The following is a 13,223-nucleotide window of genomic DNA, read 5'->3' as shown; positions in this document are numbered from 1 at the left end:
CAGCTGAAGCCTTCATATTTTCCACAACCCTTTGAAAATAATATAATTACTATTTTTTAATATCAATTTAAAGTATAATAATAATAACTTAAGAGTTAAAACAAAATTTGACTGAAAGTGACTTCTGCTTCTAAAATCGTGAATCGCACTCCTCACCGGTAGATGGGGGTGTTGCACAAATCTGCTGTTTTGTTTGGAAACCGGAGGAACCTAAACGAAGAAAAATTAGAAGAAGGGACCGGTTCGTGTGGTCTTTTTTTGGGGGGGATTGCGGGTTTTTGCGCTTTTGTTTATAACCAGTTCCTATGCCCTTTAGAATAATCGATGGCACAGTCGTTTATGCAGATTCCGTCAGAGGTCTGGAACCATGTTTTTACCTTTCTGCCCGTGTCGGACAAGTTTTGCGTCAGGGCAACGTGTAAGTACTTCAAAAAACTTATTGACCACTGGTCTCTCTGGAAAGGCTGGAGCGTCGTTTTGAGTTTTAGGAATGGCCCCTACAGCAACCAGTTTTGGGCTAGTCTTCGTCGCAGAAAAGTAGCCAGCGTGGTGATGAGGAGCAACAAGGCGAAGCACTGGAGTCAGCTCACCCAGGGTCTTCCTGGGGTCAGCACGGTCGTCGTGGAGGGAACCCCGCGGACCAACTTCCGCTTCTTGGAGGAGCTTCCCCACGTGAAACGCGTGGCTGTTAGAAGCACCTTTCTGTTGTGTGACGCAAACCCAGCGGCTTCTGCACAGCAGCTGACCCACCTCAGCTTGTGTGGCATTAGCCTCCCATCAAAGGATGTCTTCAAGGCCGCACTGTCCAAATTTACCAACCTGACGTCGTTGGATTATCATCTGGAGCCCATCGGACCACCAGTTTCATGCTTGCAAGTCTTAGTTGACAGCCTGCCCAAACTGAAGCGCCTCTCTGTGTGCTTTAAGCGCGTCCTGCTTTGTTATGACACAACTGAGGCAATCCATAGACCTGCAGCTTTATCCAGTTTGGAACTTGTGAACTATATGAATTTTTCATTACCTACAGACACTATGAGACTGCTTCCTCACCTGCGCAGTCTCTCAGTTTACCACCAGCTGTCCCACACTGAGATGGACGACCCGCAACATCTTGGTTTTTACCTGAAGTCCTGGCTGAGTGACCTCCCCCAGCTATCCAGCCTGTTGGTAATCAAGGGCCCTGCAGCCAACACGTACGCCTCTTCCATCCCGGCCACAGTGACCAGCCTCACTCTTCGTGTGGCAGGACTATCTGCAGGAGACATGGCGGCAGTAGCAGCACAGGTGCCAAACCTTCTCCACCTCCACATTGACCCCTGGCCTTCACATTTGGGAGCTCACACCTCTAAGATCCCACAGCTTTTCCCGAAGCTGAAAAGTCTTAAAATTCGCCATGAACATGTGCCAGAGAAAGACTTTTTGCAACTTCACCAGCTGCAGGACCTAGAACACTTGGAGGTTCTGGACGACCGTCCAAATCTTTGGGATCTTGTTGGGAAGCTTCGAATGATCACAAAGAACAGACTAAACATTTCTACCTCTCCTCTCCCTAGAGATGTGCTTTGCTGTGCTTGCACTCAATAAAAGCAGCGAAACACTGCTACAGTTGGTCCTTTGTGGCTGTTCCACCAATTAAAATGCTGTTTGTTTCATATTCAAGTGAAACTATCACATTTTATTAATAAAGACATAATGTTACCCAAAAGAAAGAATAAACATATCAATAGATATGAATAAAGTGAGCACTGGTTTGGTTTAAAGCCCCACTCTTTCAAAGTCTCAGTACTCTTTTAATTATTATACTGTGTTTTTAGCCAAAATAAAAAAGAACCTGTGTGGTTTTCTACTACATAGTTTCTGCAGACGGGCGGCAGTTCATTAGAGATTTGCTACAGAGTTGTGGGCGGGACCGTTGGTGCAGAGTAAGTCCACCTCTACTTCCCAACATCCCTTTGTTTACACGCTCTCCCACAATCTTACAGCTCTGTACACCCCCAACCTAATAACAAAATGGCGAGCATTGTTGGAGCTATCCAGCTGTCCAGTTTTAGGTCAGGTGCCAGCTAAAACGAGAACAATGAAGTTCATGGATTTTGTCTGCAAGGGGATGCATCAGAATGGGAGCTAGTAGTCGGCCATTGCAGCTTCTGCATCACTACTGTAAGCTTTTTCCAACTGCTTCTTTTCATCTGCTACAGACAAGAAACAACTTACTCAGGCCATTTTAAGCTTACATTTTGTATGTGTCCATCATGAGAAATATGCTACAAGAACATGTTATATAAAAAAAAACTATTTTCATCAGGGTGGGTCTTAAAAGACTTATTTATTATTCAACCTTTATTTTACCAGGAAATGCCATCGAGATTGAAGCTCTTTCAAGGGAGATGAGAAAGGTCCCTTCAGTAAATTTACTTAAAATCACTGTCAAGTTTTATTTTAATGTTAAGTCCACTTAAATGCTTCTTTTTTATCTGTACAATTTTAATACAATTTCTCTCCCCTCAGGTATGCATTTACCTCTTGTTCAAGTACATGTTTTGTGATTGGGGGAAATATTTTTGCAGAAATATTTGTTTTTTTATGGTTTGTATAGAAAATAAGTGATAAAACATGCAGGAAATCAACACTTTATATTTTATTTTTAGACGCTTACCAGTCATAACTCACAGATGCTTCCACCCCACCCACACAGAGGCGCACAAATAAATGACTCCTGAGATCGTCTGAATAGTAAAAGATAACATGAGTACGTACGTCTCAGTTTACAAAGCAAAGTTCACATAATCTGCAGTCAAAATAACAAAAAAGCTTTAAATCTTTATTTAAATTGTTTTCCTGGCAGAAGTGAGTATTGTAAGGCAGTTTATTGTGAGATAAGTGGAAAGAAAAGCCTCTGATTGCGTCTCCTCCTGTTACAGTGTGCGGTTCTGAGTTAGAATGCAACAAAAAGCAGGTGAAGTCTCCCAGTGGATCACAGAAAAGGCAGAGAGCTCAACAGTGTGTAAGACATCATTGCATTGAGACATTTGGCACAAGAAAAAGAGTCCTCACCTTTAACATTAATTCATTAATAACAAAAAAAATCAGGTATTGGCGAAATGCAGTTTATGAATACTTATTTTTTATACTAGGATCAGGTCCTAGTTTCCATCACATCCTGATCAGCAGAGAATACCGTCTCACTTTCAGCAGTAAATTGTGAATTCTTTGATTGCCAGGATCACAGTTATGAATGAATGATGGCGTTTGTGTTAAAAGAATGGAGAGTAAACCTCTGTCACAGTAAGCTACATGCTAACAGAGCCAGCTCTTTGCATATCATCACCATGAGCTCCGAGCGCTCAAACAGAAGTGGAAACGGACAAAACACAGTTCTGTCCCTTCAAAGGTAATACAGATGTAGGATCTGATTGTAGCGGCAGCTGGGGCTGAAAAAAATCCAAAGTCTGCATGCTCCAAAATAAAATACACAACTATCATTTTAACGTTTAACAAGCTACACTGCTCAGATTTTGTTAATGCAGTTATAAATGCGTACAAGTGACAACAGTAAAACATGTTGGCAATTAGGAGAATAGTTTAGATACAATAGAATTCTCTGAAACCAAATACAGCAGTAAAATCTCAGTTTTCCTAAAAGTTTAGTTTTGGCAAAAAAAAAATTGTGTAAACTCCAACATCAGTTTATAAACTAAAAAGGATAATATTTGTATCTATATTCATATACTTAAGTCAATCTGAGTGGATCAATATTGTTAAGCAAAGTTTCCGCGCTAAGATAAAAACTTGTTTAACCTCCACGTGTAAGAAAGACGCACAAAGAGTGGACAAGTTCGACTCAAGTGACAAAGTAGGAGTTTGTTTTATAGGAAATCTGTAGAAAAATAACTCGCCAACACCAGCTTATAAAATAGACTTAAGGATGGTCTCATCAAGAGATCCACTCTTCGAGTGTGCACCGTGTTTTTTTTAAAGAATCGGTGTGTGTGTAGGCCTTTGTGTTACCTTTTTCCTAAAGCTAGAAAAATACTGTTTTTCCTCCTGAATCCTCAATAACCAAAACACAGCGTATTTATCTCCAATCAGGCTAAGTTTGCGTTCACTTGTCTGTGGAATCAAGCCTCTGCATCAAACTATGTCAACATAAGTGATTTCATGTTGGCCCTGCGATGAGGGAGTTGAATAAATTACTTATTTCGATCTGTTTATGCGTAAAAGGAAAAGGTTTTTTCTATTTGCTGTTGCACACTAGAAATAGTCTAAACAGAAATATCTTTGGGTTCAATTTAGATTTCTCTTCTAAAAGGTAAAACAGAAGTAGTCTGTTCAGCATCACTGCTGATAAAAAGACCTCTGCTTGATCGCGCTTGATGTAATAAAAAAAAAAGTGTCTGTAAAGCCGCTAAGCCACAGGTGACCTCGGTCAGGCGTATTCAGACTGGTATACGTTTGCAGAAATGGCAGACGCGGTCTAACTGAAGAGTTTAACGAAGCAGCTGTGGCAGTACGGCTTGTCGTTCTGCTCTTTGAAGGTGCCCTTGTTGAGCTGTTTGAGGCAAAATGCGCACACAAAGTGCTCGGGGTGGAACTTCTTGCCCATGGCTGTGATGCAGCGGCCGGTGATGGGTTTTTGGCAGCCGGAGCACAGTGAGCCACGCCGCTCGTGGTAATGAGACTCGCAGTACGGCTGCCCGTCGTGGTCGAAAAAGCTGCCGTTTATGAACGGCGTGAAGCACTCCTGCACAAACAGAACAAAGAGTGACCGTGGGCTCCCACGCTCACTCTGCAGACAGGACGTGAAACAGACGACTCACCCTGCAGACGAAACATTCGGGGTGCCAGAGTGAGTTGAGGGCAGAGATGTAGTTCTCAAGGATTGCACGAGCACAGCCGCCGCATTTAGGGGCAAACATGTCAAAGTAGTCCTTTCGGCAGAAAGCTTTTCCATCTTTCTCGTGGAAGCCTGAAAAGAGAATGTCATTATTTGCTTCCATTCATCAAAAAACACACACAAAAAAAACGAATTAGTCTGATTAAATTAGCACATGCTATGGTACCTTCGGGTCCAAAGAAAGATCCACATTGAGCACAAAAGAAATGCTCTGGATGCCAAGTCTTGTCCAAAGCAGTGACGACTTTCTGTGAGGAAGCAAAAAGTCACAATTTCAGGGCAATTACACTGTTTAATATTAAAAGTCTTCTCCCAATTAAAGTACTACTCAAAAAAAAATCATGTTTTTAGTGTTTTTAACATCTTGTGGCAATTTTCTGAGGGTGGAGAACATTTATAAAGGAAATTAAGCTCAAAATTACATTTCTTGAGTATTCGTTTAAATAACTGTGAATCAGCAGCAGATAAAAACAATGCTCTTTGAAAGAGCATTGTATCATCAATAGGGGAAGCTCTGTGGTGGGACTGAAACTGGATCTTGCGGAGGAGGTGGCAGAGCAGAAAACTCTGAGCAGGTTCAGGGTCATCATGAGGAATCCCTCACATCCCCTACATGAGACCTTCACCAGCAGGAGGAGCACATTCAGCAACAGACTGCTGTCCCAGCGCTGCTCCACAGAAAGAATGAAGAAATCTTTTGTTCCTCGTACCATCAGGCAATACAATTCTCTGCCAGGGCATCTTAAAAGTAATTTCTTGTAATTTTTGTTTTAATTTATTTTTTATTTCATTTTTTTTACCCCCTGATTTTAAATTTATAATCTTTTTTTTATTAACAGTATTAATCTTTTTAGTCTATTGCTATTTTTACTATTTTTATTGTTTTTAATATGTGTATGTGTTTAATGAGTGTGAGCAGATTGCAATTTTTAAATTTCCTCAGTGATTATTAAAGACCTATTCTATTCTATTCTATTCTATTCTATTCTATTCTATTCTATTCTTATCTGTGATGTAGAAAGTAAGTTGGGCAGGCCACAAGCTCCCTGCTTGGTTTCATTCTTAAACACCCACTTGTAGACAAATAGATCCATAGACGTCTTTGTTTTCCTCTTCTGAGCTGGCATCTGGCTGAAAATTGTACAGCTTGAAAGCTTCGATAGTGTTTGCCATTTTTGTGGCATCGCTAATGTTAGGCCGGGGGTGTGAGGGGCTGTAAACTAGCGGGAGAGCGTGTGGACAAAGGGATGATGGGATATCAGCACAGGCTTACTCTGCACCTACGTTCCCGCACACCACTCAGAGGTCAATTTCTAATAAACTATCATTCTGCAGAATGACACAGCTTTTTTTTAAATAAAAAATCATTAAAAGACCTTTGGGAACACTTTAAAAATGACTTAAAAACTCATCGGAGTTAAGTAAAGACAATAACTATATGGCTTCATTAACACATGAGTCCGGGATGGGGCATGTTCACCCCACAAACTGCAGCTGGAATGGATGACTTCATACATGTTCCATGTTCATGTTTTCTAAAGAAATTGCCACGCTTGTGCAACTCAGAACTCCAGTTTGTTTCAGGGTGGAGGTCATTCCCAGCTTTGCCATCAGGAGGTGCAAAACCACCACATCCTTCAATAACTTCAGCAGCTGTGTTCACAGCATATGCATAGAAGTATCAGAATATATTTGCAGTGACAGAAGCAGCTCTGAACAATTACAGTTAAATATGAACCTAATAATTATCATTAGCACGTAGAAGTTGCTTTATTTGCTTCCAAAGAGGTTTCCTTGAAAGAGAAATTCAATTTTCTGTGAATCTGAGACTTTTTTCCAGTCAACCAAATGCCTATGAATAAGTAAATAGGACTATCTGGCGGTGTGTGTGCGCGACTGACATCCAGTATGGGTCCGTTGCAGTAGTGGCAGCGTGGCGAGAACAGGCTGTGGTAGTCCTTCTCACAGTACGGCTGCCCGTCACGCTCAAAGAAGTTTCTGGAGCCGATCTCCTCCTGACAGTGGGTGCAGACAAAGTGCTCAGGGTGCCATGTTCTGCCCATGGCAGTCACCACCTGGTGTGGGGACACACAGAGCATTAAAATGAAATGAGCCTCAGCAGAAGGAACACTGTGAACCAAAGCACAAGTCTGGTAACCCCACAAAGAATATCCACTTCAAATAGAAACACTTTTGCTGTCTATTTGCATTTTGTTGATCTCTGTTCAAGAAGAAATTTGATTTGACATTATTTTACCTCAATTATATCAATAATGAGAAAAATTTCTGCTTTAAAAGCAGTTAAAACAGGTCAAATAAGTTCTATGAATTACAGCAAAGGCTCAGTTTTTACTCATAATGCGAGGTTCAAACTCATTGAAACCAGAATGTACATTTTAAAAGCATTAAATCAAAACAAAAAAACTTACCAAAAATGACTAAACACCTGTAAGAGTTAGCAGTTGGTGCAGGTAAATCCACCATGCATAACCTTTGTGAGCGCAGGACAACTTAGAAGCATTACCTACTTCTAAGTTTAAATACTAACAAAACTTTGCACTTTTATGTTTTAAAATAGGAGTAAAAACAAGCTAACTTAATGGAAAAATACTGAACTAATTTATTTAAATAGCCTACTTCAGAAAATACAACAAATAAAATTTAACTTAACAAGAATATGTTAGTTTAATCTAAAATTGAACTTTAGTGGACTTGAATTTCGTTAAATGCATTTTGCTTCATTCAGAATTTAAATCCATTTCTGGATTCTTAAAAATACTAAAAAACTGGAAACAACTGTGTGTGTTTTAAGACAGGTTCCTTCTTCAGACTGAGAATCTTCTGATCCTGTTCTTCTCAAACGTTTTAGACCTACATAGAAATATGAAAAAGTTTTTTTTCTTTTTTAAACAACAGTTCAAAAAGCCTACAGACCAAACACAAACCAATCCACAAAGCAGCTTGCAACTTGTCTTGTTCTGATCAGTTTTGAGGTGGGTTCTTGTATTGGAATGCAGGGCTACATTTTTTTTTCAGACTCAAAGGATTCTTGGTCACAAACTGCAGGCTTCTTCATTGTTACCTGTCCAGCAATGGGTTTCTTGCAGGCACCACAGACACCTTTAGCCACCGTCTGGACTCCCAGTCTGTTGAGGTCCGACTGCAGGCTTCCCAGCATGTTGTCCAGCTTGTTTGCAGGTTTTGCTGGAGCGTTGGACGAGGCATTTCCTTGAGACTGGATCTGATGGAAAAAGAGAGGGGTTTACTTTAAGTATTTAGGCATTTGCGTTGTTTAGAACAAAAGATTCTGATCACCTGGACCACAGCGAGACAACGTGAGCCTGCTATAAAAGTTTCTTTTAAAGCGAAAGGTGCGACTCTGATGTGATGAAGTTGGCTAGCGGGGATTGACATTGTGTGCTCCTAGGCACATAAACACAAGCCTCCTCAGATGGTGAGGTTATTGGATCTTCACGACTCCTGCATTCCTTGCAGGAGAAAAAAATAGCATCTCTGCTCTATATTTTCTCTTAAACACTTTGGACAAACCTCACTCATCCAAATGGCCTTACTGGAAAAAACAAATACTAACCTTCTCTTGTGTACTCCTCCTCCTCATCACTTAACCCCAATAACATAAATGTCATTAAAAAAGAAGCCTTTAGCTTCAACAAGAAGTGGGACCTGTTTGCAGGAGTTATAACTGTGGTGGTAACCGTGCTGTCAGGTGGCAGATTGGGTTTCTGTTGCACCGCAGGCCTAACATTCCCCTGCATGGCAGGACACTTAGTGTAACAAGAACTAATGCTTTGCTTTTCCCTAAGCTCCTCAATTCTCCCATCCAGCTCCTGCTGCCATCAGAGGTCAGAATTAGAAAAGGGAGTCAGTGTCTCCAGCATTAGTGTCAACGCCCCTCATAACCTGGACTGATATCAGTGATCGCCTGAAGCCTTTAGAGACCACAGACGCCCTCAAAACCTTAAAAGTGTTGCTCCTGCATGCCACGGACAGAAGCCTTGACCCTGAAGGGTCAAAGCAGGCAAACTTTATGATGCCAGTTCAAGTTAAAGTGTAAATTGGGAGGCAGCTGACAGGAAGTGAGGAGGCTTAGAGACGAGCAGAGATAAGGAAAGATGATCCATGCCTGCATTGGTGGGAAGACGGGGTCACAATCTGTCTGACAGGCCACTGATACGAGGACCTTTGGAGGTGGGGGTGGTGTGAGTGGCTTGGGTGGGGGGCTAGGTGATGGAGTTGGCTGGGCAAGGGGAGGCGTAGGATCCCTGGGTGGGGGAGGAGTGGGGTCCTTAGGGGGCGGAGGGGTGGGTTCTCGGGGAGGAGGTGGGGTTGGAGGTGGAGGAGGTAACGGCGGAGGTGTCTGCTTGACTGGGGGTGGCTTTTTAGGTGCTGGGGGTGACTGGGGGAGGACTTTTCTCTGGGGGGCAGGTGATTCGGGAGGGATGATGATCTGGCAGGAAGAAGGAAACAGCGGAGAAAAGAGCGACAGACGGACAGACGGAGCACAAAAACAGAGGAGACATGAGAGAAAGTGAAGCTGATGCAAGAGATGGACTAAAGCAGAAACTATTTGAATGTACTGTGGCAATGAAAATTTCATGTTTGGTAATTACTTGAAGCCATCAATGAAATATTTATTGTCCAACTTGGTTCAGGACGGTCCTGCTACAGTCCTCTACCTTATCCACAGAGGGCTGACTTCCCTCCTCGCGTGTTCGCTGGGGGTTGGACATAACGATGACGCCCTCTGTCAGCCAGTCGTCAGGCTGTTGTTTGCGCCTGCGCTCCACTCGCCCAATCCCCAGCTTTCCCTGCAGCTCCTCAATGAGTCGGTCTTGAGAGTTGCTTTTATTCACAATGATTGGTCCCATTTTGCGCCTCAACAACCCCTCCCTGAACATTGGGTGCACATTAGTCGTCTCCTTGGTGCGGCGGATTACTGACTTGAGCTGGAGAGTGGATGATATGGACATGTGGGACTTTTTGAAGAAAAAACAAAAAATCCAAGCCTGCATTTAAAGCAGGATGAGTCCCATACCAGATATCTCATTCAAGAGGCAAAACACTCAAGAACCAGCAGTCAAAAACAAGTAAAAAACAAACAATCTGAACACTCACATGCCAAAAACGCCTTTTCTCTTTCAACCAGGTATTTCTTAATTAAAATTGTTGTGAATCGGGAGCTGATGAAAAACTGCTGTATTTCCTATGTACAAAATACACTGGGCGAGCCATAAGCTCCCGGCTCTGCTCTATTCTGATGCAACCACTTGTAGACAACTAGATTGATGCAGGTCTTTGTTTTCCTCATTTGAACGGCAGTTTTTGTTGCACTGCTGATGTTAGGATAGGCATAGGACAGGCTGTAAGCTAGTGGAAGAGCTTGTAAACAGATGGGTGACAGGAAGTGGGGGCGGGCTTTCTCTGCTCCAAGAGTCCCACCCACAACTCAGAGGTGAATTTCTGATAAACTCCTGCCGCTCTGCAGAAACTATTTCCTAGAAAACAACACTTTTTTTATTTTTAGCTAAAATTGGTTTATTCATAATTAAAAGGCCACTGGGAAAGCTTCAAACAATAAATCAAAAGGTGATTTGAGAGGGACTTTAAAGTGACCCGTAATCTGCTGAGAATGAACCCATCAATGTTTGTGTTACTAAAACAATGTTGTGGGAGTTTCATGAAATTGAGTTTTTCAAAAAGCAGGAATGTTATGTAGAACTGTAGTCAATAACTATAACCACCAGGAGCAATGTGAGATTCTGTGTCTTGCCCAAGAACACTTTGATGTGTGGGTGGGCAATATGGCGAGCATCAACCTTTCTTCCTCTGCACCACAGCCACCCAAGACTTCTGTTACTTAAAAAAAAAAACTTGCAACAACCCATGCTGGACAACTCAAGACAAAAAGACCACATTTCAAAATGCTCTTCCAAATGCCATGCCACAGCAAAGCAAAAGATTAAAGACCATCAGTGATATAAAAACCTAATTTTTCCACTAAAACTACAGTCAAGACAAGACCCCTCTCTCACAGAAATGTCAAACTTGAATGTACAGATGCAGACTGTGAATACAAAAACTAAAGAATCGGAGAAAAAAAAGGCAAGCAGCGACATGAGCCGGCAATCTTTCAGCAAAGCTTTCAACATCAGCCACAAATGTTTTCTGCAGGGAAACTTCTCCCTGAAGCGATTTCCAAACTGCAAGATGATTTGACATGCACCCCACTGCAAAGGATGAGGAATTTCTCTGCAGTCTAATGCACAACTATTTCTGAGCTTCTTCAATATTTACAGATACGCTACCCCAAAATAAGCTTACATGTGAGATTAGACCACAACATTCATATGATTCAGTCACACTGACGTTACTGTGTTTGGCCACATGTCCAAATATTTCACGGTGCAAAATTGTCTTTAGGTTATTTTTATGGCAGCTTATTTTGGGAGAGCCGGTTGCCTACTTGACCAGAAGCAGAAAGTCGTTCAACGGCAGATGGCTGCTGTAGGGGCAGATCCAGCGTTGCATCTGGTGTCCCGGGGCAGCTGGAGGGGGTAAAACACTCATCCATCCAGCTGGACTCGGTCATGGGGGTAAGCGTTTCCTCTCTGCCGAAGTCGTCCTCCTCCCAAGCAGACTGCTGGTATTCAGTCAGGCGAGCCGACTCTGGAGCCAGGACCTTCTCCAAAGCATCATCCAGTAGAGGCTCCCGGCACGGCCACGTTAAATCCAGCACATCACCTCCTTGGTTTACAGGAGCATACAGCTTGTTTGATGGTGCAGCAGTGGATGAAACTGGTGAAGCTCGGGGACTACTGGTGCCCGGATCTGTAAATGTTTTTCTATCGACCAGAGCAGGAGTCTTAGGAACCACAGCTTCACTCTTTGGAAGCGTTCCTGGACTAGAAAGCCTTGGCAGCGCTAACGGAGAAGAAGTCCTGGGCACTGTTTCAGGAGCAGAGGTTTTCAGTTCAGTTACAGGACTTTTTGATATCATCAGTGGACTTGCAGATTTACGAGTCGTGTCAGGACTAGCAATCTTTGAGGTGACAGATGGAAGTGTCAGAGGAGATGCACTTCTTAATACTGGACTGGACAACCGGGGAACAGTGACTGGACTGGCTGCCTTAGGCCTTGTTTCTACAGCAGTAGGCGCCATCACCTGTCTGTCACTCACTGTGCCTGTGTGTGGACTACTGAAACCTTTAGGGACTGGGCTTTTAGATTTTACTTCAGGATTGGAACTCTTGGCTATAAGAACAGGAGAGGAAATTTTAGAATCAGTGATTGGACTATTGGAAACAATTGGACTAGAGTTTTGAGCATTGGTAGAAACTTTAGTTATTAAATGCGATGACGGGATGTCACTTGGAGTCTGAGGATTCAAAGAACTGGAAACACCGGTGTTCTCCACGTGTGAGAACTCAGACGTGACTTTGCCACCAACATCTCTCTGCTGGCTCTTAGATGATGCAATGATTACAGTGGATCCAGATAAAGATGTACGAGGTGAACACCAATCTTCGTCTATGTGTAGCTCCAAAGGAACGGGTGTGGTAGAGAGGGAAGTGTAATCGGAGGGCAAAAGAGTATTCTTTGAGTCATTATGGGGGGTTTGGGAAGGATCAGTTTCTCCTTGAGCAATCGTTGAAGCTGCTGCTGATAATGGGTCCCCAGAGTCCAAATTCACAGACAGCTGAGAGCCTGACTGTCTCAGGTGTATGAGCGCATTTCATATACAAAGACAAGACACAGAAAGGGGTAAAAAAAAAAAGAGAAGACCAGCAAAGTAGAGAATGAATGGAGAATGAAAGGAATGGCAGGGTGAAGAGCAAGACTAGAAACATCTGAATCAATACAACTTTCTGCTGATTGTTTTAAAGCAGGGGTGTCATACAAGTCATCATCAGAAAGGAAGTGAGGGTAGGGTAGTGAGGGTCAAAAATAAACATTATATATAGCTATACCTATATTTTTTTTAAATGCCGTTAGCCAATTATCATCCACGGCGCAAAGTACTTCAGTTGATTGACATGCAAGACGGCCAATCGAACATAGGTCACAGCTAGAGGTGTAACAATTCACAATTAATTGATTTAACAATTAATAATCCTACAATTCAACCAGATCAATCTGTCTGAGGCAAGTTGTGTCATTGAATTGACCTGCTTATATTGATTTAAGAAAATACCATTTGGATTGAGACGTGGTAGGTTTATTTGACTATAAGGTAAAAACGACCAATCACAGTGGACAACACATGTAATGGCAGCAAAAAATATCAGTCTGTCATTCTAGTCCAGGGGTC

General features: G+C 42.4%; 2 protein-coding genes across 5 annotated transcripts in view; one reads left to right on the top strand and one right to left on the bottom strand.

Moving 5' to 3' along the window:
- Positions 1–100: 100 nt before the first annotated feature.
- On the top strand, positions 101–1,771 carry LOC105354108. The gene is made up of 2 exons (XM_011475161.3): positions 101–418; positions 1,028–1,771. The coding sequence occupies exons 1-2, from the start codon at positions 325–327 to the stop codon at positions 1,582–1,584; spliced, it is 651 nt and encodes a 216-aa protein (XP_011473463.1). The 5' UTR covers positions 101–324; the 3' UTR covers positions 1,585–1,771.
- An 843-nt stretch (positions 1,772–2,614) lies between these two features.
- The window catches only part of pxn (paxillin), a 32,985-nt gene continuing 22,376 nt past the window's right edge, over positions 2,615–13,223 (bottom strand). For 3 of the 4 annotated variants that reach the window (XM_011475163.3, XM_011475164.3, XM_020703301.2), the window contains exons 7-14: positions 11,379–12,623; positions 9,592–9,861; positions 9,039–9,362; positions 7,977–8,135; positions 6,796–6,969; positions 5,061–5,142; positions 4,818–4,966; positions 2,615–4,741 (exon numbers count right to left, since the gene is read on the bottom strand). In XM_011475163.3, the coding sequence (XP_011473465.1) occupies positions 4,475–4,741; positions 4,818–4,966; positions 5,061–5,142; positions 6,796–6,969; positions 7,977–8,135; positions 9,039–9,362; positions 9,592–9,861; positions 11,379–12,623 (2,670 nt within the window). In that variant the 3' untranslated portion in view covers positions 2,615–4,474. The remainder of the gene's footprint in view (positions 4,742–4,817; positions 4,967–5,060; positions 5,143–6,795; positions 6,970–7,976; positions 8,136–9,038; positions 9,363–9,591; positions 9,862–11,378; positions 12,624–13,223) is intronic. The other variant, XM_004068885.4, reaches the window with a different exon arrangement.

Source organism: Oryzias latipes, chromosome 5, assembly GCF_002234675.1.
Source record: "Oryzias latipes chromosome 5, ASM223467v1".
NCBI lineage: Eukaryota > Metazoa > Chordata > Actinopteri > Beloniformes > Adrianichthyidae > Oryzias > Oryzias latipes.
The sequence above is the reverse complement of the archived record's forward strand: the minus strand, read 5'-3'. Positions and strand labels throughout refer to the sequence as shown.

Coding starts and splice junctions, on each gene's coding strand:
- LOC105354108 (XM_011475161.3), top strand. CDS start 325: ATGGCACAGTCGTTTATGCAGATTCCGTCAGAGGTCTGGAACCATGTT. Junction 419..1,027: donor GTTTTGCGTCAGGGCAACGT/GTAAGTACTTCA, acceptor CATTACCTACAG/ACACTATGAGACTGCTTCCT.